At 45.3% G+C, this 26255-nt stretch overlaps 1 protein-coding gene across 1 annotated transcript in view; it reads left to right on the top strand.

Annotated features, from left to right (window-relative positions):
* COG5 (component of oligomeric golgi complex 5) overlaps positions 1 to 26255 on the top strand; it is a 2640594-nt gene that overhangs the window by 1752724 nt on the left and 861615 nt on the right. Inside the window, exon 11 of the mRNA XM_069629143.1 lies at positions 19 to 100. Within this exon, the coding sequence (XP_069485244.1) occupies positions 19 to 100 (82 nt within the window). The remainder of the gene's footprint in view (positions 1 to 18; positions 101 to 26255) is intronic.

Genomic DNA, 26255 nt, shown 5'->3' with positions numbered 1-26255 from the left:
CTTTTTTCTGTCCTGTAGGATGGCCAGTCAGATATTCTATATGCATTTTGGAATTCAGTTACTCAGATCCTCTCGTCTCATTTTCAGAAGGCTACACATGGTACGTCTTTTATTTTCTTTCATTTACATTGTTTTAATATGTTAATTGCATTGTGACCCAAGAAACTTTGAGCAAGGGACATTCTTTTGATAATTAGTGTATGCTATGTTAGGCCCTGTGACGAACAATGTAATTCCTTACACCCACCATTATTTCGTCAAGCAAGGCTTCATTCATATGTGCTATAAGGGTGAGTTATGTGCCTATGCTTCTCCAGCATGGGATCTGACATGGATTCACATGCGCATGAATATGTTCCCTGTCATCAGGCTTGGAATCCTCGGTAAAAGGAAAACCATTTCAGTTTAGCTTTAAAACTGTATTTCTCCTCTAACCCAATCACCATCCTCTGGGTCATACTGCCCCCATCCAATGACAGTCCTCTCCAAAAGCTGTACCCCTGGTGGCCACCTTCAGATTTATACCACACTCTTCAGTACTTTTTGCTTTCTGAGCTATATTTTCATATTTCAAGTGTTTTTGACAAAATTGGAAATTTGACCGATTTTTGTATCATCGTTCGGCCTAAGATCGATTACCGGCAGCAAAGATCAAAACTACATCACAGATTTCCAGCGAGTTCCAAGAATCCCGGGCTTGGGCCTACTTCGTGCCTTTTCGCCATGACCGAAGAAAGAAGATGCCTCTTCAAACTCTGTGCGAAGTGTGGATTGAGGAATGTGTATGTCGAAGATCAACTTCACAAATGTCTATATTGTATTCATCCAGACCATGATGAGGAGGGATGGGAGGTGTGCAGAGGATTCTCTGTATGGTGCCAGGCACAGAGGATCACTCCCCTGCTTATCACAGCCTAGAAGCTACTGCCATATCTGCTCTCTTTGGCCAAAGCTGGTCTGGCTCACGCCCCTATCAATGTGCACTTAGCTGCCATATCCAGTTACAGCAGGACACCAGGCAGGCCTTCCCTGTGGTCTCATAGGCTTGTCAAGGAGTTCGTCAAGGGCCTCTTCAGGACCTTTCCTCCAATGAGGGCTCCTGCTCATGATTGGGAGCGGAATGTGGTATTGACAAAGCTCATGGGGTCACATTTTGAGCCAATGCATCATGTTCACTGAGGTTCCTCTTGTGGAAGACAATGTTCCTCGTGGCGATCATCTTGGCCAGGGAGAGGCAGGCCCTGTCATGCAGACAGACCTATTTATCCTTCCACGCCATGCCACAAGGGTGGTACTGCGTACACACCCCACCTTCATGCCGAAAGTGCTGTCAGAGTTCCACCTGAACAAGCCTTTGGTGTTGTCTTCTTCCTAAATCCTTTGTCGCCAGTGGAAAGGGCGTTGCATTCCCTGGACGTTGCCGGTGCCTTGGAAGTTTTACGTGGTATGCACAAGGAGTTTTTGGAAGACTTCTCAGTTGTTTGTCAATGTTGGACCTATGAATCACGGAAATGCCTTGTCAAAGGCTTCCATCTCCAGGTGGCTCTCCGGCTGCATCATGCACTGTAATCGGCTGGCTAACAGAGGACAGTGATTGGTTTAGAGTAAAATATTGTTTTAAATCTAAAGTGAAACGGTTTTCTTTTTACCGAGGATTCCCAGCCTGACAACGGGGAATATTCATGAGCATGTGAATCCATGCCAGACCAATGCCGGAGAACTAGAGTTACAGGTAAGTAACTTAAACCTTACATTTATATCATAGAAATGTGATCTGAACTATTATTTGCATTATTTCCTGCATCAGTGAAGCAATCCCAGCCACAGTTGTCTTCTTTTGAATACAACCATGACTTGCAGTGTCCTGCACAAAAGTATTTGATTTTTGCTGCTGATGTGAATTCGTTGAAATTTCCTTTAAATGGTTTACTCTCTCGAACACATTTGAATATTGTTTTTCCAGGTCTCATTCCTTTCCCTTGTTCATGCTCGGAAGAAACTTTATTTTCATACTCTGTAATTTAACCACACTCTTAGATCTGTTTTTTTTCTTCTGAAACTGCAATTTTATAAGGATGCATGTTCAAGACATTGTAGTTGTACTAACTCCCTATCGCAGAAGGATTTATGGAAGGTGAAAAATGCAGGCAATTCTAATGTGCAGTGTATTTGATAGTGGTGCGTTTTTTAGACGGTCTTAAAATGTTCTCGAATATTCTGGTTGGAACAAAGTAAAAAACATTGACATAAAAATCCCTTTATCAACTGTTTGAAAAATACAACCGCTTGCTATTTTTGTTGTCGAACTTTGCAGCAAAGCAAATGTATGTGCTGCCAATTTAATATTACAAGTTCCTTGGCCAAAATGTAATTTGCTAATATCATTTGTTATTTCTTGAATGCATAGTCCAATAGGGTGGTATAATGGTACTGATAGAGCTAAACTAGGTGTATCCTGGTGGCTGCTCCTTGGTTGATTTCTTTCAGACAAAAATATTTGTTTCAATTTTGTGTACAATTCCCGTAAATGCACTTCACTTTTAAAGAGCTCTCCTGTATATGTAGGCACAACTAATGTATGTTAGAAAGTATCACTGTCACAGAGATCCTGCCCACCTCCCAACCCCACAAGAGACAACGGATGATGATCCACTCTAGTAGACCATTGGCTGCACCAGCACAGTGAATCAACACACCAAAGAACACTTGTGGAACAATGACACTGGGCTAGGAAACTCAACTATACCTCTGGTATTGCTGGCATACTCTATAGACCACTTACCTATGTATCACAGGAAATGCAAGAGGAAAAGCAAGGAAGGACAATAATCTCTGTTCGAGGACGATGAAGCGTCACTTCTGGAGCCACAAGAATAAAGAGCGGAGGCAGATGCAGTGCAGTATCTTTGCAACAACTAGGTTATGGTGCCATCAAAGCATAGTAATACCATGTGTAAGGACCACAAAGGTTCTGGCGATTTAAGTCTTTTGCTCATCCCTAGTCTGGCCTCTTTAGAGTTTCCATCACTTTTGAATCCAGCGCCAAAGAATGCTTTTGTTAACAGAAATTCTGTTACTGCAGGACCATGAATATATAGGAGGCCAGGCACCACACAGTTTCAAGTCACCTTTTTCCTTGTCTGTAAGGCATATTTGGACTGCTAGTATCAGGGTTTTGGGGGAGTGGGAAGAAGGAGACTTTTGCAAAATAGATATTAATGCTAATTTTCTTTTCTGCGTCTCTTAGCTCGTGACTGCACTCAATGTCTGTGCTACTACCCGTGTGGCCCCTCTCGTTCCTCCCTTGTTTCATAAAAGGAGGGTGCTGGTAGGTCTTAACGGGGTAGGACGTGCCTTTCTGCCATTGTGAAAAATATGCCCATAGTCCATGCAACCAATTGCAAAGACCCACACTTACACTGGTAGAAATGTAGCCTACGCTCAGGGACAATGTAAATGCTATACAGGGGTTTCAGACTGAGGTTGTCGGTTCATAAAGCAGATAACTGTGTCCTAGTTTGACAAATAGAGAAATAGAAGGAACAAGGAAAACAGATGGGGACTCCTAGTAAAGAGTTTTGGAGTGATCCTTAAAAGCGCCCTTGGGGTGGAAGGGAGTAGCGAGTGAAGCACACAGCACCCCTAAAACCCTGCTTATGGCCCCAACTAAGTTCTGATACACCTCTGGAACTGGGCAAGTTCTAACCACCTCTTCTGGACGGGTCACTGCAAACCCCTAGATGAGCCAAACTGGGTTGAGATCCCAATTGACCTCTCCACCTTTACTGCAAAAATATCTAGAAGATCTCAAGAATTTCACACATTCATGACTTAATGACCATTACAGTATATGAACAGAATCATTGTATGACACAGGAAAGAAGTGTCACCTTTATTCTAATGAACCTTGGGGGAATGCATGCACATGGCCACTGCTACTGTTAATCATTCATACCCCATTATAGATAATTATGCTTTCCTTACACCTTTTATGCTATTGAACAATGGTCTTTTATAAGGAGTGCATAGATAATTCTTTCGTTAAGACCAATTCCTTGACCATGCCCCTTAAGGTCCAGAAAGAATATATCCACTCTGTGGATGGTTGTTAGCAATATGGGACGTAGACTGAGAACTTGGAAGGTTTGATATAAATGTAGATTGATAGGAACTGAAAGATTTAGGTGTAATCTGGGCAATCCTAGCTATTCCGCACAAAGGAGGAGGCTCCCTTTCAGGATGCTCCAGGGACAATTGCAGAGTAGACTTAGAAACAGGAAGCCCTTGCAGGTGAAGATTCTTTTGGTGCACAATGTATGGCCCACTGGCCGGATGTGGCCATTCAGGAGATTATTGATTGCCCTACAGCAACATGACTTTTATTATGTAGTGTTGCCTGGCCTAAAATCTCTCTCTCTCTCTCTCTCTCTCTCTCTCTCTCTCTCTCTCTCTCTCTCTCTCTCTCTCTCTCTCTCTCTCTCTCTCTCTCTCTCTCTCTCTCTCTCTCTCTCTCTCTCTCTCTCTCTCTCTCTCTCTCTCTCTCTCTCTCTCTCTCTCTCTCTCTCTCTCGTTCAGTGTGTGAAGCCTCTGTGGTTATTTTTTTATGTGCATCCTAATGCCACCAGTTTTACTTCTATTTAAAAACATGATTTCAGGGGTGCTCACAAGCCTGGGCCATGATAGCCGCCTTAATAAAGCCCTGCGGCTGATGTTGAAGAATCCTTCTCTGTTCCGCCAGATTGAGGTTCTGAAAGGGGACTCGGATGCCCTGAACTAACAGGGCTGGGGCTGCCGGCCAGGGGCCCCACTGTGTGACACAGAGAGGGCAAGGCTACGGGAGGCCGTCCCTGTTGAGACGCCGTTAGTGGACAGTAATGGAGGTGAACGGCTGTAGCAACCTGGGGTGATGGCAGACTGCGAGTTTAGGGTCCTACAGTGTGACCAAAGAAGGGGAAGTTAGAGGACCGAAGAAGGTAAGTGGTGAAGCATCCTGGGGTGAGTGCACGTGCAATTAAGGATCGGGCTGGCAGTAGATTGTGGCCAAGGGGCTCCTACTGCAGACTGAGGCAGCCGGGGCTCGATGAGGAATCCGGAGAGCCAGAAACTGCTGATAGAGTGGAGCTGGTTGTGCAGCACAGGGCCCCTTGGGCAGTGCTGGGGGTCTGACGCTGTTCAGCTGGCAGGAGCTAAGTAAGGGGGAAGTGAAGCAAAGGCTGTCTCCCAGAGCTTGGCAGCCCCTCAGGGAAGGTGAACAGAGAGTTGCCGCATTATTTGGTGGGCCTCCTCCCTGAGCGAGCAAATTACTGGTAGCCCTGGATACTACTTCAGTTCTCTTGAGCATGAGGTCCTGCAGGTAGCCCTGGATCCTTCTTCAGTTCTCCAGAGCGCAAGGTCCTGCATCTCCCCACCCTGCCATCTTCATTACACGCTCTGTGGTCTTGCCGGGCTGCTGCTGCCCCCTCAATGAGGTAGGTGCACTTGTACTCAGTTGTTGCACCTCCAGGGGAAAAAGAAATTTGCAATGAAAAAACAAACAAAAATCACTGAAAAGCTTTTACATTTTGTCTGAAATCACTGTGATACTGCGCATTGATAATGTGCTGCACACAGCAGTTTATTTTGCTACCACTAGCTCCCTGTGTTTGAAAATCTTGTGGTTTCCTTATTGGTGCCTGCTGTTCTGAATACCTTGCAGCACTTGTAAGATGGCCACCGTCTTTATATTGTGTTTTAGGCAGCGTGGCTGAGCTGCCTTCTTTCTCCTCTCATTGGCTACCGAGTGCCTTTTGCAACCAACTGGGGACCGGCAGGCTTTAGCCGGCCCCCCTCTCCAAAGGCCCACTCATAAGGCCCCTTTCTGCTCCCTGTCCGCTACCAGAACACTACTTTGCTTCTTTTCTGCACCCCAGCACCTGAATTTACATGATGCTGCTACCTCACTCCTCAAAGAAAACTGGACTACCTTGACATTCACACCTCCTTAACTATGGGTTAGTTCCCTCCTTCTGGACTCACTCCTACCATCTTTTGACTTTTCACTGTCCTTCTGTGCCTGCCTCTCCCATGTTTTCATTCTGAATTGTATTATAATTTTACACCCTTTGCCATCATCTGAACCCACCTCTGCACTTTTCTTGTATTGTTGCTTCTCTGTAACTCACAGGCACAGTGACCTCACCATTCGATTTGTCCCACTCTTACCTGCTCCCCCCCCTTGCTTCTCCCCCCTTTTCTCGCTACCACACCTATGGCACTTTCTGTTTCCCCTGTCTTCTCCAACTGCTTCTCCTTTGAATATCCTCCCCTTCTCACTAAGTCTGGTAGGAAGAAGTTCAAAAAGGATATCTTGGCCTGCAAACCTGGTCTCCCTATCGCTGACACCTATTCCAGTGCTTCCTCCAGACAGACCCTTACTGACATCCTCTTTGTCGTTCCTTCGCCAGATCTATGCACTCTTCATATGGTCTCTGTGCTCTGTCAGGTCTCCTCTCCCATTAATGGCGACACCCGCCCAGAAACTCTCATGGCTCCCTTTGACTCCTCTAAAGTCATCATTAATGTCTATCTTAATGCCACCGTCATGGTCCAAGGCCCTCAGCATAATCTCCTCCTCTTTGATAGGCACTTCCTTCCCCTCATCAATGTCCTTTCATCTCCTGCGCCCCGCCCTTGGCTACTTTGCCCTCTCTTCCCTCCTCCTCTGCGCCACCTCTGGCTCCTTCAACTCCGCAGGGCGAACCTCTGATCTGTACCACTCCCCAGAAGGCCTTTAAGGCTGGAAACCTTCATCATCTTGCCACTCCTATCTCTCGCTCGGCTGTCAAACACTCCTCTGACATCTTCCACCTCCTGGAAGAGCTTGACCTTGATGTCCTCAGTCTTACTGAGACATGGTTCACAGCCAGGTCTGTCACAAGCTTTGACCCTCTCCTCCCTGATGGCTACAAGATCCTCTCCGCACCCAGATCCACCCGGTCTGGAGGGGGTTTAGCCCTGATCTTTTCTGAGTGGATTCCTTTCTCTGTTATCCCCCCCAGAAATAGTCATCTTTCGAATGCCTTGTCTGCAGGCATTTTCTCTCTCCTAGCCACTCTCTTACCGTGGCTACTAACTACCTGCCTCCAGGTCTTTTTTTAAGAATATGTATTAAAATAAAATTTATGTTCACAGACCAGAGAGGAACATTTTGCAGTCTTGGAGCCAAATAAGACTGGCAATTAACTGACCTTGAAACACTTAGGGACATAAAGGAAGGGATAGTCGACCTGTCTGCTGTATGCTTTGTCACTGTATTTCTCTCCCATTTGACAGAGTGACCCCTCGACAACAAAAAATAGGGAGCACCCAATTTCAAGCATTGATTGCCAGCAAGACAGAGATCCTCCTCATTGGCACACCTCCAACCTCCTTTCCTCTCACTCTTTGGCCGGCCTCCCTTGGCCCTCCTCCTATCCCCACATGCGAGGTTCAGAACCTCGGGGTAATCTTCGACGCCACGCTTTCCTTCTCTGCCCACATCTCTGATGTCTCTAAAAGGTCTAGCTTCCTACTGCACCTCAGAGGTATTCTGCCTTTCCCCTCTTTCTCCTAGAAGCTCACCATCTCTCGAGCCCTGGTTCTCTCTAGGTTGGATTATTGCAACAACCTCTTTCTAAATCTACCTGCTTCTATTCTCCGCCCTTTGCAATTTATCCGGAACAGGACTGCAAGACTTGTCCTTGGCCTCACGCCCTGGGATCGTATCTCTCCAGCCTTGAGATCTCGGTCTTCGGCTGGGGCCTCCCTATGGAACAGCCTCCCTGCAACTCTGAAATTTGAGGAGAACCATCTCCGGTTCCAGAAGCACCTCAAGACATTCCGCTTTGCTTCTGCCTTCGCTCCTTCTCTCCCCTGCTGATCTGTTCTGTCTCGGCATCGTGCACCTGGTTACCCTCTGACTTTCGGTCCCAGCTTCCTGCTCACCCTGCCACCCACCCGCACTTCTTCCTTGCAATCCCTTGCACTGAGGTGTGTATTCTGTAACCCTCTAGTCCCCTCCCCCTTTTTCTGCGTTTATCTGACACACCCTGTCTGTTGCCTTAAACCTAGCACTTGGCACTTGCTGGCTGCACTGCCACTATTTGTTGCTTTTTATTATTTATTAATTATTTATTTTGTTTAATTTATTTGTATTCCTTAGCTCAGCACTTTACACTTTCTACCCCCTCCCTTGCATTTTCCCTTTTCCCTCTCCCATGCACGTGCGGGTTCTCAATGTCACTGGGCCTAGTAAGATGTTTTGTTTCTCCCTTGTTTCCGTCCCTTGTCTCGTCGCGCTCCGAAACACGTGTGTACGAACGCAATAGAAATAAAATATCAATATCGGATCACGGCAGCTGGGTTAAGCCAGTGAGAGACAGCAGTTGCAGTGATAAAACTGATAAACCCACCTACCAGGCAAGTCACATACTATTCACAATGGTTTAACAAAGGTAGCGGGCGCCCCTCTCTCGCAAGAACAGACATGATAACCTGTTCAGTGGTTATTAACCACTTGAGAGTTCGCAGCCACTGCTTTTACCCACTGTGCCTTTCACAGATGGGAAATATCCATTTGCATATCAGTCTTTGTCCTGCCCAGGGGCAGTCCAGCACCGAAATACAATGGCAATTCCAATCTGAACGAGAGTACCACCAGCAACCCCATACACGTGTTTCACCCTTGTTGGGGATCATCAGTGAGGTGAAGCTGATGCCTCTCTAAGCACAGTGAGAGGGAGACCACGTCTGGTTGCCCCCAGGAGACCTAGGGTTACCAATCCCAGGTTCCTTAAAAAATAGTTTAACAAAGGTAGCGGGCGCCCCTCTCTCGCAAGAACAGACATGATAACCTGTTCAGTGGTTATTAACCACTTGAGAGTTCGCAGCCACTGCTTTTACCCACTGTGCCTTTCACAGATGGGAAATATCCATTTGCATATCAGTCTTTGTCCTGCCCAGGGGCAGTCCAGCACCGAAATACAATGGCAATTCCAATCTGAACGAGAGTACCACCAGCAACCCCATACACGTGTTTCACCCTTGTTGGGGATCATCAGTGAGGTGAAGCTGATGCCTCTCTAAGCACAGTGAGAGGGAGACCACGTCTGGTTGCCCCCAGGAGACCTAGGGTTACCAATGAGTAAAAGCAGTGGCTGCGAACTCTCAAGTGGTTAATAACCACTGAACAGGTTATCATGTCTGTTCTTCCGAGAGAGGGGCGCCCGCTACCTTTGTAAGACTATTTTTTAAGGAACCTGGGATTGGTAACCCTAGGTCTCCTGGGGGCAACCAGACGTGGTCTCCCTCTCACTGTGCTTAGAGAGGCATCAGCTTCACCTCACTGATGATCCCCAACAAGGGTGAAACACGTGTATGGGGTTGCTGGTGGTACTCTCGTTCAGATTGGAATTGCCATTGTATTTCGGTGCTGGACTGCCCCTGGGCAGGACAAAGACTGATATGCAAATGGATATTTCCCATCTGTGAAAGGCACAGTGAGTAAAAGCAGTGGCTGCGAACTCTCAAGTGGTTAATAACCACTGAACAGGTTATCATGTCTGTTCTTCCGAGAGAGGGGCGCCCGCTACCTTTGTAAGACTATTTTTTAAGGAACCTGGGATTGGTAACCCTAGGTCTCCTGGGGGCAACCAGGCGTGGTCTCCCTCTCACTGTGCTTAGAGAGGCATCAGCTTCACCTCACTGATGATCCCCAACAAGGGTGAAACACGTGTATGGGGTTGCTGGTGGTACTCTCGTTCAGATTGGAATTGCCATTGTATTTCGGTGCTGGACTGCCCCTGGGCAGGACAAAGACTGATATGCAAATGGATATTTCCCATCTGTGAAAGGCATAGTGAGTAAAAGCAGTGGCTGCAAACTCTCAAGTGGTTAATAACCACTGAACAGGTTATCATGTCTGTTCTTCCGAGAGAGGGGCGCCCGCTACCTTTGTAAGACTATTTTTTAAGGAACCTGGGATTGGTAACCCTAGGTCTCCTGGGGGCAACCAGACGTGGTCTCCCTCTCACTGTGCTTAGAGAGGCATCAGCTTCACCTCACTGATGATCCCCAACAAGGGTGAAACACGTGTATGGGGTTGCTGGTGGTACTCTCGTTCAGATTGGAATTGCCATTGTATTTCGGTGCTGGACTGCCCCTGGGCAGGACAAAGACTGATATGCAAATGGATATTTCCCATCTGTGAAAGGCACAGTGAGTAAAAGCAGTGGCTGCGAACTCTCAAGTGGTTAATAACCACTGAACAGGTTATCATGTCTGTTCTTCCGAGAGAGGGGCGCCCGCTACCTTTGTAAGACTATTTTTTAAGGAACCTGGGATTGGTAACCCTAGGTCTCCTGGGGGCAACCAGACGTGGTCTCCCTCTCACTGTGCTTAGAGAGGCATCAGCTTCACCTCACTGATGATCCCCAACAAGGGTGAAACACGTGTATGGGGTTGCTGGTGGTACTCTCGTTCAGATTGGAATTGCCATTGTATTTCGGTGCTGGACTGCTCCTGGGCAGGACAAAGACTGATATGCAAATGGATATTTCCCATCTGTGAAAGGCATAGTGAGTAAAAGTAGTGGCTGCGAACTCTCAAGTGGTTAATAACCACTGAACAGGTTATCATGTCTGTTCTTCCGAGAGAGGGGCGCCCGCTACCTTTGTAAGACTACTATTCACAATGGGAAAGACTGATAAACACCAGCCCAAACTCACCTTCAGCCAAGACACAAAAAGGCAAGCTGCAGGGGTCTCTCAGCCAGAGGAGGCCAGAAGTTCTGAAGCGCAACTGCCCCAGTAGCCTACATAGCAAAGTGAGGCAAATGTTTGCAGAAGTTAAGTCGAATCTTGATGCAATAAGATAGGCTCCTTCGAGTGGCTAGTAAGGATGTGTGTGAAATGAAGTCCCTCCCCAAAGTTATCTCAGACAAGGCAAAGGAGTTAGAGAGTGTCTCCAGGCTGAACAAACTTAGAATCCTTGGCATTGCAAAAATGACAGCAATGCAAAATACAGAAGGTTTTGTGGAGGATCTTCTGAAAACTGTTTGGGAGTGAGGTGTTCTCACCGGTATTTATAGTTTAAAGGGCCCAATGCACGCTGGCACTGAGGCCTCCCTCTCTATTGTTCCGGACTTTATCTCTTCAGTGCAGTCACCGCGTAAGTTGTTCAGAGAAATAACGCTGCGGCTGAGAAAGATTCTATATGTGTCCAGCAAACCTGCAAGTTGAACATAATGGCAAGACCCACTTCTTCACTGCCCCTGTGCAGGCTGAAGAATTCCTGAAGTGATTAAAAGATACACCCCAGTGAAAAGCGAGGAGCCCCAATGGAAAGCAAGGACAGCTGGATAATTGGGACTGAATATATTGTGGACACTGAACTGAACTGATCTTTACTTTGCTCACGTTTGGGCCGGTCGACGATCGACCCCCGGCCATCATGAGAGCACCGAGGTATGTATTTGCATTTTGTATTTATTGAGAATTAATAACGCGCACTGTACATTAAAAGGTGTTTCTAGACGGAGCATTAAATCCTGTAGCCCACGATAGTCTTAATTACGTTTGGCGGCATAGCACTTTGGTGAACGAATAGCCCCGCCCATGTGCACCCCACACTGTGATCCATAGTTTGTTTGCATTTGTTTGGGGATTGCAGGTGAAGGGATGCATGGGGTGGGACCCAAGTCACTGGCTTAATTAGGAGGTTAGTGTGAGAGTGTGGGGATACTGTTTGGGGGGTGGCATTGAAAGTGGGAGAAACCAAGACCGGCGGAACAGGGACATTGGAGCACAGTGCAGTTGCTATATCAAAGAAATACTCTTGCATGAGGCAGGTGAAGTGCCAGGTTGCAGAGCCTGTGATTAAACAGTGGGGATAGGGGGTGCGGGTAATAAGATGGTGGGAGACATGGAGCTTCGGGTCATGTAATGGAATATGAGAGGGTTAAATCAGCATATCAAAACCTGTGATGTTATATCTAGAGAGGCATAAAATCATTGTGGCTATGCTGCAAGAAACCCACCTTATGGAGGCTACTTTGACAGTGCTGAACCCTAGACTGACTCAGGAAGTTGGCAAATAACTTTGTTTTAATATCAATTGTCTAAAACAGGGAGTACAATGGACATCAACAGAGGTCGCACAGCATAATCTCTAAACATTTCATAAAAAACAACACATTTAGTATAGTTTGTCATAAGTAACGTCATACTACGTGGCAAAATAAGAAACCCTATGGTAGATTGTGGTTGGCTCAAGGGGAAAGTATAAGTATACTTTCTATATGGGATAGGAGTGTCATTGGGTACCTACAGTCAGGTGGGCACTCATGCCCTCCCTTAGTGCAAGTCATAGTGCAAGTCATCTTCAACAATAATTAGAAACGCAACACTTCATTGGCTCTCAAACTATAAGGCTCTTCGTTATATGGCCTTCTATAATTGGTTGGCACGCTTGTACCCTTCTGGAACATTCGATGCTCTAGCAGCACGTAAGATGGCAACCCAGGTGCTGGTGGGTGAACTTGACCGTGTCTCCCCATCCAATTATCCCAACATCTCTCATCACTCCTGCCGTCTGCCATGCACATTGTCTTTGAACTCGGCCTTGTAGTAGCTTCTCGTCTCTGGCAATATAAGGGAGTTGAGCACTCGCTACCTTCAGTCTGGTGCACCATGCCCATCATCTATTTTCACCTTCAGTTCACTTGATCAGAGACTGTGAAATTGCTCGTTTTAGAGCCTAAATTGTCTTTAATATAGAAACTTGCCACCCATGGTGTTCTCTCTTTGCAACTTATCAAGGGAGGCCTCGAATTCTCACGTTTTACTGTTTTACGCAGCTGATAACCAGTTCATGGCTGCTTCCAGTCTTTGACATCAAGCCAGACAGCCCCTTTGGTCTTGCTTCGAATTCGAGCCTATTCTTTGCTGCGACACACATAACTTTCAATCCCTCTTCCTTCATGGTTACTTGCTTAATAAAATATATCATCGAATGTCTAGAACTCTTATATGCATATATGTTGGTGGCACTGCCTGCAGTCTATATACTACGTATAGCCAGCCTTATGATTACTTAGTCTACTTTCGTTGTGGTGTCTGTCTGTACAATTGTAAAACGACTTGTGTTTTCTGCAGTGCTCTTCACACATGCAGTATTGATTTTGCACATGAAAGTCTTCTCGATTTTTTGCTTCGCCATCTGATTCAATATCACCTATGCATTCTCTTCTCTGGGCATCCTTCTCAGTGCATCACACTCATTTATCATGACGTCACCAGCTTCTTCTTTCCACATCTTAACACTTTTTCAAGCACTTCTCTCAGGAGACATCAGTCTTTCGGGGATACTTCACCTAGGGCTTTCTTAGTGGATACCTCACCTCAAAGATTCTTCGTGGTATCGGTACCACTACTGGAGTTGCACATGTTGCAATTTCCCAGTTTCCAGCATATAGGCAGAAATAGGGGCGGGACTTCCTGTAGAGGTACTCTGCTGTTCCTCTACAGTGCAGCCAAAATGAGGAAAACACCACTTCTTCTCCTTCTATTCCTCACATGCGCAAGGAGTGGCACTGTTGATTAATAAATGCCTACTGTTTAAACTGAAGGTGAAGCGAGATGATGAGGGTAGGTTTATCCTGGTACACGGCAGCATAGTAGGCACTTTTATCGAAACATATGCCCCTGAAATTACAGGATTCACTGATTTTCTGGGGAGGGGATTTTAACACTGTCAGGTACCAAAGTCTAGATAGATCGGGTGGGGTGGCGAGGCCCCCATGAGGAGCGACCGCGGGTAGTCAAACAAATGGAAGAGCTATATGACCTAAAAGGTATATGGTGGGCCGAGCATCGACTAACTAGGGATTTCTCCTTTTACTCACACCGCCTCCAGAATAGAAGTGATTTACAAATCATCCCCGGTATCCAGGACACAAAGATTCTACCGCAAACTCTCTCAGACCATTCCCCAGCAGAGTGTACGATCACACTTCCGGAAGAGAAGGGGCAAGGTAGGTTCTCCCGTCTCAGACCAATATACCTTACGGATATAGCATTTAGAGAACAGATCGAACAGAGAACAGATCAGACCTTCTGAAGGCCTCTATATTGGAAGGGGAAGTTGGAAGGAAAATTAAAGGGCTTCCTAATGGTAAATTCCTGGTAGTGATGGGATCTGCTGTGTAATTTCATAAGGCATATGCAGACCACGTAACACCCTACTTAATAGATATTTATAAACAGTCTATTGAAAAGGCGCCCTGCTCGGCACCATGAAAAAAGCACTAATTATGGTTATACATAAGCAAGGCAAAGACCCAGAAAGTTGCTTGTCCTATAGACTCATCATTTATCAATGTCGACAATAAAAAAAAACCTGATAAGTAGTGTTAGGAGACCACCGAAGAAGGGCTCCTCTTAGCAGAATGGTGACTATACAAGTCACATCCTGATGCTTTTTATTTTCCTTTTCTAATGGATCTAGCCTTTCGCTGTTTCCTGGTATCCTTATATAGTGCACATATTAGTCTTCAATTTTGTAATCAGGCACACTACTTTTTCCTTCTTACCGAAGGGAGAGGTTTTTTCTTTATTCCCGGAGTTCTCCTCCCCCCCACCCCACCCCAACACCATATTCAGATTAGCCAGAGGGAGATTTTCACGATCTCCAAGGCTGGTAAGGAGGGCTATTATTATGAAGCAGCACTGGGGGTGGGGAGTGGAAAGAGGTGGTAGCAGCCCATTTGCCAGACATTCATTGTCTTCATTTTGTAATCTAGGGTCCCAGTTCTGGCACAGTACCTGCGCACTGATTTCTCCCCTTTTCACCTACGGACATTTTCCAGTCCCTTCTATAGTATGGGCTGGGATATTCCAGGTGAGGTATTCAAATTGCCATTGTGCTGCGTTCCTCAATGTGAACTGGCGGCTCAGGTTCAGCCTTGTGACTGTTTGTCTGGCCACCAATCATTGAGGACTGAGTACTGACAGTCGCCTGTTGGAAATAGCCCATGCCATCGAAGAAATTTGAAAGGAATTACAAACTGCTTTGGCTGAAAGAAATATCCTAATGGACAGAATCAACCTCCTCCAGGATCCTGGTACATCAGGGGCTGTTGTGGCAAGTAGTACTACTTCAGGTGGAACCCCTGGAAATTGTGACATACATACATAGGGTAGTTTCACTCATACCAACCAGACTAACCTAGCTAGCCCTAACAGAATCATTCACAATGGACCCACAACACTTCTTTAATTTCTTAGCCAAATGTGACCCCCATTTAATTCCTATATAACATCTATCAGCTCCCAACAGTAAAGGACACACTAGCCTATGGTTTATCAAATTGTTCTATGGATGGTATGTCCTAGGCACCCTCATTAGTTTACAGTAAAAGCTCCTTATTGGAAAATTATTGGAGCTTTAAGGCCCAGTTCCAATCTATTTTTGAACAGCAAGAAACAAAAGAAATAGCACATACAGAGTTATGAACCTTGAACCAAGGCACAAGAGATTTAGCGACCTATATCTCTTGCTTCCAACAAGAGGCATTGTAATATACTGATGATGCAGCAGCAGTGTATGATGGCTTAATGGAAGTATTAAAAGTCATGGACCACCATACAGCCTCCTCAGCACTAATTAAGTTAACTCTCTAAACCAACAGCAACCGATGAGACCGGCAGTAAGGCAAATAAGAGTCTACAAGGTGAGCAATAGGCACAAGACGTATCTATCCCCTCCCTGTGACACAGATAACAGATTTTGGGGAATCTGTGCAAGAAGGGAATATCAGGAGGTATTTAACTCCAGCAGAGCAAGCACAGGAGTATGCTAAACATTGTTCTTTATTGTAGTCAGGCAGGACATGCCCTAAATTGGCAGGAAACGTGAGTGCCTGGTCGTGAACTGGCCCTTTATAACCAGCGAGACAAAGATTCAACCTGTAGATTCTGCCAAACTAAGGGATTAGTTGAATCTCTAAAACATGTGACCTTTTTCTGCACTGATCTCCATGTACCTGGGATTGCGCCCAGGCCGTTTACCTGATTAAAAAGGGCAAACACCAAAGGCAGTGCAGCCAAACCTCCTGAGCCTGCTTGATCATGACATTAGTGAGACCATCAGGGCCTTGAGCTCCCAAGGCATTGGTCCTTTTAATCGGGCATTCCAGGTCCAGAATGGCAAAAGGAATTACCCAAGGCCCCTTGTGTCGTCGTAATGTCATAGTGTCATAGGCACCTTGGGATCATTTAGTGCAGAAAGCTCCCCATAGAATTTCCCCCATTTGGTTTCCCCAACAACGTTGATCAAAAGGGCTGATTGGGAAGAAATTGGAGCATTAATCCGTCGCCAAATTTGCCTTGTCTCCTTATTCATAATTGCTTTTAGAATGTTTTCTGAATCGTTCTGATACATTTCCGCCGTATAAGAGAGGAGCCAATTCTTATGTTTTTGTTTCAGTTTTTTAGATAACTCAAATGTGTGTTCCTTTCCGCACTGATTAATCGTTAGAATATCCTTCCTTAGCTTCCGTTTTTCACCTACTATATTCTTATCAAATGTATGTTTTGGGGTGAAGTTCGGTTTAGGCCTTTCTGGGTGCTTCACCATGAAATCCAATAGGATGGGAGCATAATCAATGAGTAAATTGTCATACATTATTTTTTGTGTGAAACCCTGTGTAAAGCAAACCGCTGCCTCATTATCCATGTGCAATTGATTTCTGCCTGATGAAATTTCCAGGCTAAATTTCCAGGTCGCTTTTGATTGCCTCAGGCCCGAGGTACAGGCCAATTTCAGAAGAGCATGATCACTGCTACCCTTCTCCAAAACTTCCATCTGTTGGATTTTTTCTATCAGAGTATGAGCTATAACAGTAATCCAAAACCTTTGATTGCACTCCATGCGACCAAGTCAGTGAGCAAGGTATGTAGCCTGAAATTTGGCCATTCAGAATATACAGATCTCTCAATCAGATAGCCATGCGCCACTTTCAAGCTCTTAATTGGCCCCTTAAGGGGCCCTCCACCCCACCTTTAGGGCTATTGTGATGTCCACACAGGAGGAGGCACACAGAAAAATCAGGAGATGACCAAACTGCGCGTATCCCTCATCAATAATCTCTGTTACTGAATCAATAAAGTCCACTGCCCCATTAGATGAGGGGTTCCAATAAACATCTAAGATGAGGATTCTCAGGTTTGCTTATTAGGAGCCAGATGGCACTGCATCAAATTAGCCTGCACAAAAGGATTCAGATTTCTCACTTCCACAGCCTCTCACCCATTCCCCATCTTCACCAAGGTAAGTAGGGCCGAAGCAGGTCTACCTCTAAGACCCCTATACGTCCTGTTTAAGAACACGCTATATCCACCTGTCAGCAGAGTTGTTTGTAACCAGGTTTCCTGAAAAACAAAAACATCCCATTCCTCCCTCCGCAGATCGTCATTTTCAAAAAGATGCTTGAATCCCTGAGTGCTCCATGAGCCGATAGACCATTTCTCAGTCTAAGTGGTGTCTAGTTGTTACTTGCACTTGTTTTGAGACCATTTTGATGAAGCGAAGAACAGGTCCTGTTGAGAAGTTGGGTCCTCTTGATAGTTGACCGCCACTTCCCTGGTCCTTCGTGGTTGTCCACCCTCTTGGTCGAAAGTCACTTTTAGCATGCACCGCTGCTTAAAGAAGTCTGCTCTGTTTTTCCACCAAGTTCTTGGTTGATTTCATCAGATTATCCGGGCCTCATAGTCGTACTTCAGGTTGTGGTTTATTCAAATTATTCTCTTTGCTTGACGTGTTTATGCAATTCCTTGTTGGGACATCTGCCTTGCCTTTCAAAGAGGGGTTCGTCAATTCAAAGCCTATTGGCAGGAGTAGATGTGTCACTTCCAATACGGATTAATTAGTCGCACTTGAATTTAAGTGCAGACGCACTTTATCCGATTCACTGTCCTTCAGAAATTCTATAATGCGTATGTTTGTACTGATGAATCTTATTAGCGGAATATGATAGAATAATCTTAGTACATTTCCTCGGTTCAGAATCAAATCATCTTCTGCAGTTAATAGCAATACTAAAAAGAGAAAAGGGATGCCATGCACTGCTCACCCTTCCAAAGTTGATTATACTAGATCATTATGAGTCAGGAAGGACAGTTTCTCTCTCACTCTTTCCGGCTGACCGGATGGCTGGCTAGAAGAAGTTCTCAGAAATGGAGTGGGAAAGGGTTTCCTCAATCCAGTATTAATCGCCTGGAATTTTGAATTAGCCAGTATTTGCTTTTCTTCCATTGGTCACAATACAGGGCCCGTGTCGGTTGAAGCACATGTGTTACTTTTCCCTCCTGCCCTAGTCGAACAAACCATGAGAGGGGGACATCTTGCATTTGCCAACCTAATCATTTTCCATTCCGGATCTGCTAGATGATACAAGACCGTCAATGGATCAGGAGCCACATTTGCAATCTGGGTAGGAAGGCACACCAAAGGTCTTATTTATAACCGGCGTGGGAAGCTGAAATGCCGGTTTGTTAGTAATTGTCTGGTAACCCCCCGCTTACACTTTTGACATGTATGAAGAAAGTTCTCATGAGTCATATCTTTCCTCATGGTGTGAAGTTCAGGCTCTAGGGCTCTCGGTGTTATGTACCAGTTTTGTAGGCCCATCAAATCCAGATGCCTCATCCAAGATGTCCACCGGGAATTTACTTCCACTTGCCAGTTTGGTAAAAGCTGATTGGATAATAAATTACAGGTAAGGTTTTTGGCTTTGTTAGATTTCCTATGTTTTGATTGAAGTATGTTTTGATTGAAGTATGTTTTTAGATTTCTTCAGCTGCACAGAGCTCTTTGTGTCTCTACTCGGCAACTTATTTTTCTTTCTCCTCTCAAACATCGGGAATAAAGTAGCAAAGGCGGGAATTGACCCCCCACCCGGGTTCCGCCCTCAAATTGCCCAAGCAAGGGACCTCAGTCCCTGCCCTCTGTACTTCGTCTTCCGGTGTTCGTTTTTCACATAGCAGGACCTCAGATGCTGGTTTATCAGTGTTTATTCACAGCTTAGACAGGTCAGGTAGGTATTTTCTTGACTGAGGGCAAGTAGATTGGCCAGTCAGAACAATAAAATCCACTTGTGTATTTGAAGTTTCTTTAGGACCCAAGCCAGCCGCAACATCCACTGGGTTGCAGTTTGAGGGCCTGTCTGGTAGAGTTAAATCCACCAAACATGATCCTTTAGCCCCTATGCTCTTTCTATCCTGGATGGTCTTAAGGAGGGCAGTAAGTAAGTTTGTTTTATCTGCTCGCTCCGCTTCTAGTATATCGTGGAGTTTCTTCTGGAGGTACAGGGAGGTGGCTGCTTCGTTGTCAACTCTCGACTGCAACGATGTGATGAATGAGTCAATAGAGATCATTTTTGTGTGGATCGTAGCGAGAAGAGTCATTTGATCTTTAAAAGACTCATTCATCAACATGTGCAGTTTAACGAATGGTGTTAAGGCCAGGGTTAAAGCTGACATCACGATTGCTTGGGAATGTGTGCCCTAAAAACGTCAGTGGTGCGCTGGACCTTGGAGGGTTTTAGGAGAAAATAAATCATCTTCCAAGGATGATGCCGAAGAGGACGATGTAGAGCATTGATTTTTAACGTTCCCAGGAGGCAGGTCAGCCGAGAAGGCAATTAAGTGTTATTTTGCTAGGGCACACAGCTCCGGCCTCCCTGTGGGTCCCACTGGGTGAGATTTTGCCTGTTCTTTATAAAAGGTATAGTCATCACAGGGGATATTGCTCTTGTTAAATAATTCATTTATCAGGGCTAAATGTCCCCCCTTAGCCTTTTGATTCAGTACATTTTTAATCCCTGCAATATTTCTGGCCAAGCGTGCCACCAGCACCAACGGGGTTGCCATTTTGCCGATGGATGCTCCTTCTAGATGGTTTAGCTTGGGGGAAGGCAATAACAGGGTTTCCACGTGATCTGGTGAAGGGATAATGGGGCGGGGGGCAGCTTTTGTCTATCAACCTTTGCTAATTCAGTCTCAATTATTTCCTCCTTAGTTTCCAGGCGGATGGAATTATCATGCAAGTCATGACAACCGCCTTCAACCTCACATGTCATTTGCCCTTGATTGGGGAAAGAGCCGATTCTAAGATTTCTGCATCAGTGAGATTGTTGGGGTTCATCCTTGCCAATGAGCTACCACTCTCTTGGACTGTGCCCATGACTGGCACAGTTGTTCAGATCGATGTCCAAGTATTAGTTGTTCCAGTCGATAAGAGGGGCTCTTACATGAGTTGGGAGAATTTGTTTGCTTTAGTTACCCTGTTTAGCCCAGCGCACTCTGTGCCCGCAGTGGCATCAACACATAATGTGTTTGCATCTTTCAAACCTGAGTCAGGTGAAGCAAGCCAGTTAAGGGGAGTTAGTTCCTTCAGTTCTAGGAGATTAGTGGGTACCCGGAATGCAGACCTTATGTGGGAGGGGGGGTGAGCCCTCCCTCTTCTAATGAACGTGATTGTTGTCTGGTTTGTGGAAAAGCAGATTTAGCAGCATCCAGCGTCTTGCCTTCCCTGCAAGCCGTTCCCTCAACCCGACAATCTAATCCTGTTTCAACAGTGTAGTTGGTTATCACTGCGGCTCCGCAAAATGGGCAGTTTGCCACTTCACAACATAGAGATACAGTGATTGTGGGGCCCTTCCGGTAGCTCCTGTCAACCTCTGCCAGTTTGGCTTTTTGTATACATACCCTTTTATGCCCAATCCGTGGGATACCCTTGTGGGATACCTGGGTAACTAGATACCCTTATAGAGCACACTGGACTGACCACAAACAGTATACACCTAGTTTGTTTGTTTTATTTATTTCTATAGCGCACCTTAACCCTGAGGTATCTGGGCGCATTTGACAGTTGCAAGTGTTATGGGTATACAAGGACATGGCATACGGAAGTTACAGATATATAAATCACATCTTAGAAACAACAGAATAGTTGCATACAGTATGCAGACCAAGAATCAGCTTGGGATCCGTTGTAATAAAAGCGAAAGATTAATTACATACAATATGCAGACCAGGAATCAGCTTGGGGATCCGTGGTAATAAAGGTGAGGTGTAATGTTATTGCTTCTCAGCTAACATTTAATTCACTTACTTCTGAAGCTGGCAAATTAATTGGTAATTGTCAGGGAAAAGTGATGCCAGCAACTACTTACGACCCCCTCGGTGCCTGGATGGGCCCTCTGTCCGATGCACCGACGTAGGTCCCACACTTCCCGGGCTGATAGCAGACAGATAGCAGGCGTCCTGACCCCCTGCTCAGGGGTCCCCTAGCACCGATTACTGCTAGCGCAGGGCAGTGTTACACTCACATCGATGAAGATTTGTGTCGGTGGGAACTCAGAGTTCCAGAGAGGAAAGGACCTAGCAGCGTTGCACACTGCGGGCTGTCAAACCGTCAAGTCGCACCAGAGTTTACAGCACCAGCACTACAGGAAAACGTGAATCTGGCCGGGGGGGGATGTATAAGATTTAGAGACAATGTGACAATATGTGTAACTGATAGAGTTGGATGGTAGGAGAGTGGTCAGAGAGTGAAAGGTGGTAGTAGGAGTGATAGTGGGGAGGGTGGAAAGGAGGAGGAAGGTAGTGAGGAGAGGGGTAGAAAGAGTGTTAAGATCAGCAAATGGACGAATAAACAGATCATTGAGGGAGAGAGAAACGGGGTGCAGGTAGAGAGAGATCGGATGGAGTGTGAGGGGAGAGATCTGCGTAAAGTGATAGGTTAGCAGTAGAGAAGTGAGAGAAGGAGAGTGGTACTGGTAAGAAAGAGGGAGATGATCATAGAAGGATGATAGAGGAGAGTGGGTGAGAGAGATTATGAAGGAGAGAAACAATTGGACAGTGAAACCAGTCTGCTGCCAAAAGGGAGAAGGTCATTTAGAAATTCCCTGAGGTAGATATATAGAGAAGGCCACAACCTTTAGGTTTGCTTTCCAAATTAGAAAATTAGCTTTATAATAGGGGTTAACGTGCTTTAGAATATGTTGGGAACAATCTTGGAGCTATGGATGCCTGTGCTAGGATGGGTGGAGCTCACGGAAAGGCACAGAGAGCCATAGGAATCCCCTTAGTTTCAACAATCCCAGTCCAGTTCTTTAAAACAGTCATAAAGGACTGTAAAGATACACTTTGTGGATTTTGTAGGCAATCTCTGACGTCACGCACAGTTGTTGCACTTGTAAAAAGTGCTTGACAGCCCCATTAGAGGTTCTGCAGCCACTACCCACTCTGATGAACCCTTTAGCAAACATTTAAATGGACTTAATTGTAGAATTGCCAAATTCACATGGATATGACCCTGTTTTGGTAGTCATGGGTTCACTTACTAGGTCAGAACACTTTTTATGCCCACAAATGTTGTCCACAACCTGCAGTCTAGTTCAGGTGATGTGATGAGAATGGAAGTGATACGATTACATAGACTTTGTGAAATCATAGTTTCCAACCAGGGTCTGCAGTTCATTTCCAAATATTGTCATTCCTTGTAGAAAATGCTCACTGTGCAGCATAATAAATCCTCAGTACAGTCAGATGTTCAGACAGAAAGAGGTAACCATTCTGTGGTGTTTTGTCACACAATACCAGGGGAACTAGATCAGATGAATAACATTAACAGACTTTGCTTATGATGATCAGTTGCATTACCTCTAAGGTTTTCTCAATTTTCTGCAACATTTGGTGCACATCTCAAAATATTTCCTAGATTTTCCTAGGACCACATCGATACCAGCTGTTAGTGAATGCTTAAAGGGCTCCCAGAGATCCCTACTGGAAGTGACAAATCATCTGAGAGAGGCCAAGCATGCCTTCAAGAAATGTGCAGACAATAGGGGAGATCCAATATAGAATGGATGTAACACTGAACATTTAGCGTGGATATAAACACATTTTTAGAAGGCTCCAATCTTCTTTGAAGTAATACAGGCGGAATACCCAGGTTCGAACACTTTAAAGTGGCCAACAAGATGGAAAGTGCAATCTGTTTGCCACTCAAGTATAGTAAGTGGGGTATCTCGTTCCGTAGGTGCGCTAACGGCCCTTCTCAATATGATATAAAATTCCAATGAAAAATGTATATGATGTGGTGTCAGGCTGCGATACAGGTGACAGTGGTATGTTAACCTAACCACACCTAAAAAGTTACTGTATTGTGAAGGCTGTAACCTATGTACATACTCAACACTCTCATGCAATATCTCAAGCACAAGAACCATGAAGAAGTCCTTACATAAAGGCAGTAAAAAAAGGTGTGTAAGGACTCATTAAGGAAACTGACACAATTTAGCCATGTATTTGGTTAAAGACTTTTATTGAAAATAAAAGGGGTTGTGAAAATGCCTCTTTGACCCTGCTCTAGAGGAACTTTCCTACCTAAACCAAAAAGGAGGATTTGTTGGTGTCAGAATTTCCGAAATGAAAACTGGTGTGTCAAAAGTTCTTTTATGACCCTCACACTAAAACTAAACTCTAAGGTGAAACGGGAAATGTCTCTCACCTTGAATGGTTTGGGAAAGTGTTTACAAAAAGAAGAAATCTGACTTTCAGCATAAAGGTTCTGCAAGGATATGGGTCTTTGTTCCAGAGGAAGGCTCCCTTCCCCTGGATTCCTCTTGATCTTCTGAAGATTCACTTTCAACCGTTCTTTGTGCCTTTCGTGGTTCACAACAATGTTCACGTAAACACCTTGTCTTGGCTTTGTAATTGTATCCCTCTTGAACATCTGGTTCATACAATCCTTTCCTAGGCCTGATGTTCCTTCTCAGGACCTCTTTGTCAAAACAGCACAGTTCTTTACTCCTATTAAACAACACAGTTCTGATTGCCTCATATACTCTCCTGTCAGGTCTTCCTATGTTAACACTCTTGTGATGGTTTCCTGGTATACTCTCCTGCCAGGACTTCTTAGGTTCACACTCTTGTGATGGTTGCTTGGTGCACTCTCCTGCCAGGACTTCTTTATTCATATGGGCTTCCTGCCCTTTTCCATAGTCACACACACACTTTGTTTGCAAATATATCTTCCGGATATATGTCCCGGTCTTAGGTTTTCCTTTGTTCACACAATTTGCATTGATCTTCTTCTAGGGGCTTTCTTTGCAATATCTTTCCTCTTTTAATATCAAATACATTCTCTCTTTCGGTCTCATTTGTTGGTGCGTCATTCTCTTGCTTTCTGCATACACGCCAACATGCCCCAGGGTCCATATAGCCTCTGGGAAGGCTCACTGGCGTTCATTGGCTTCATAGTATGCTCCTGCGGCCACTCGCAGAAGTGCTTTCATCCGCTTCTGTCTCATGACTGCCTATGCCTGGTTTCTTCGGTTCACCCAGCTTCCACTTCCAGCATCTGCTTCGCCCCGGGCACTGGTAAGGCAAGCACTGCTCTTGATCACCTGTAAAAGCCCAGGAGTCCCTCGCTATCTCCTGTCGTTCTCACCTCATGCCTTCCTTGCTCTCAGCCGTCTCCTTCTCTGCTGGTGAGTTTCCTGGCTCCACCAAGATGGTCCTCACCCTGCAGTCTGCTCTGCCTCACGGAGAGATGCCGTTCTCTCCCGCCAGCAGCAGGCATTGATGTCCTGCTTCACTTGCCTTTTAAACTTCCCAGGCACAGGTGGATTTGAGTCAACACTAGAATGGTCACTGTGCTTGGGGCATTTCCCATTCTGCATTACTCTGTTATTATTCTTCCTCGTCCCAGTACTTTGGTCATTCTGGTACATGAAGTCCAGGTTTTGGAATTTGTTTGGTAGTCGTGAATAGATGTTTTCAGCAGCCTTAAATGGAAAATGATTCTTGGATAAATGGTAGTTTGGATTGGAAAGAGTGATCTTCCTATTTTTCATGGGAGAAAGAGTGGGCATATATCAATTGGACATGAGGCTATTAGATATGGAGGGTTATTTTCATAGGAAAATTGGGGGATAGCATGTCTCACCTGATGAAGCAATGACAACTCCCCAGAGGTTGGATCCCCCCATGTGATTCTCCCTCATATAGCCCCTCTCAGGTAGCAGTGGCCGTCCTCTGGCCACATGGGAGGAGGTCACTGCTGGAAAATCAGTTATGACTCCATCGGGTTCATCACAGGTGGCACACTGTTTTTAGGTGAGTGATGCTGTCAACAGAGACCCATTTAGGATACCTGCTGGTTCTCCCCTCCCCCACTGGATCTAGTGTAATAAGAGTATTATTAGACTGCAGTCTGCATTTATTTGTGCACTTTTGGTCATCGTTTATCTATTACACATACACATATGTGTATGTGGGGGCAGAGGATCAGAGGGTGGGAGGTGCATGGGTGAGTGTGTGGGTCAAGGGCTCATAGGAGATTTGGGGGGACCACCGATTTTTCTTTTAAATGGACAATGAAGGTCCCTGAAGAGGGGCTAACCCATATGCTTTAGGCATGGGTGAAGCCCCCTGGAAATATATTGGACATCATTAGGGTTTGATTTCAGGCAGACTGACAAGCAGAGCATGTGGTACAAAATAGCGATTTGTAATAGTTGAGAGAAAGGAAGTGAGGTATGTCAGTCACCCTTTCACCAGGGGAGTTATAGTGCCCCCTAGAGTAAAATAAGTACACAAGCATCTATGGTAATTTGGGGGATGGTGATTTGAGTCCGCTAGTTCTCCAGCATTTAATCTTTCATGGATTTACATGCTCATTGAATATTCCCTGTCGCCAGGTGCAGAGTCTGTTAGGCAGAATCCAGTGCAGTTCCCTTAGGGAGCACTACACCAGATTAGGACTACAGGTGAGAGCAATAAATCCCCTTTGGTATCAGTCTGTACCTCAAAGATTTAGTTGGTAGCTGAGGCTGAGCAGTCAGCTTATCTCAAGAGGGAGATGAGCAGTATTCAGGGTTTACATAATAGGTACTACAGTACTATGGAGCAAGGAAACACTGACCAAAGCTTTGTATTAAAAAGATAATATATATTTATTTTATACACTTCTAAGTCAACACATAATCACAATTGGTAAAGTAAGTTAAAAATTCAGTCAAGGAAAAGTAAATACAACTCCCTATTCAATTGTAGACAAGTTTGCGGTAGAGTGAACACTGAGCAAAACGGCACAGTGAAAACCAACTGGTTTAGCAATTCAACGAAAGGGAGGGAAAGCACAAGTCAAACCGAAACATCTTCAGACACCCC

Source organism: Ambystoma mexicanum, chromosome 12 (assembly GCF_040938575.1).
Source record: "Ambystoma mexicanum isolate Mex_15411 chromosome 12, UKY_AmexF1_1, whole genome shotgun sequence".
NCBI classification, from domain to species: Eukaryota; Metazoa; Chordata; class Amphibia; order Caudata; family Ambystomatidae; genus Ambystoma; species Ambystoma mexicanum.
The sequence above is the reverse complement of the archived record's forward strand: the minus strand, read 5'-3'. Positions and strand labels throughout refer to the sequence as shown.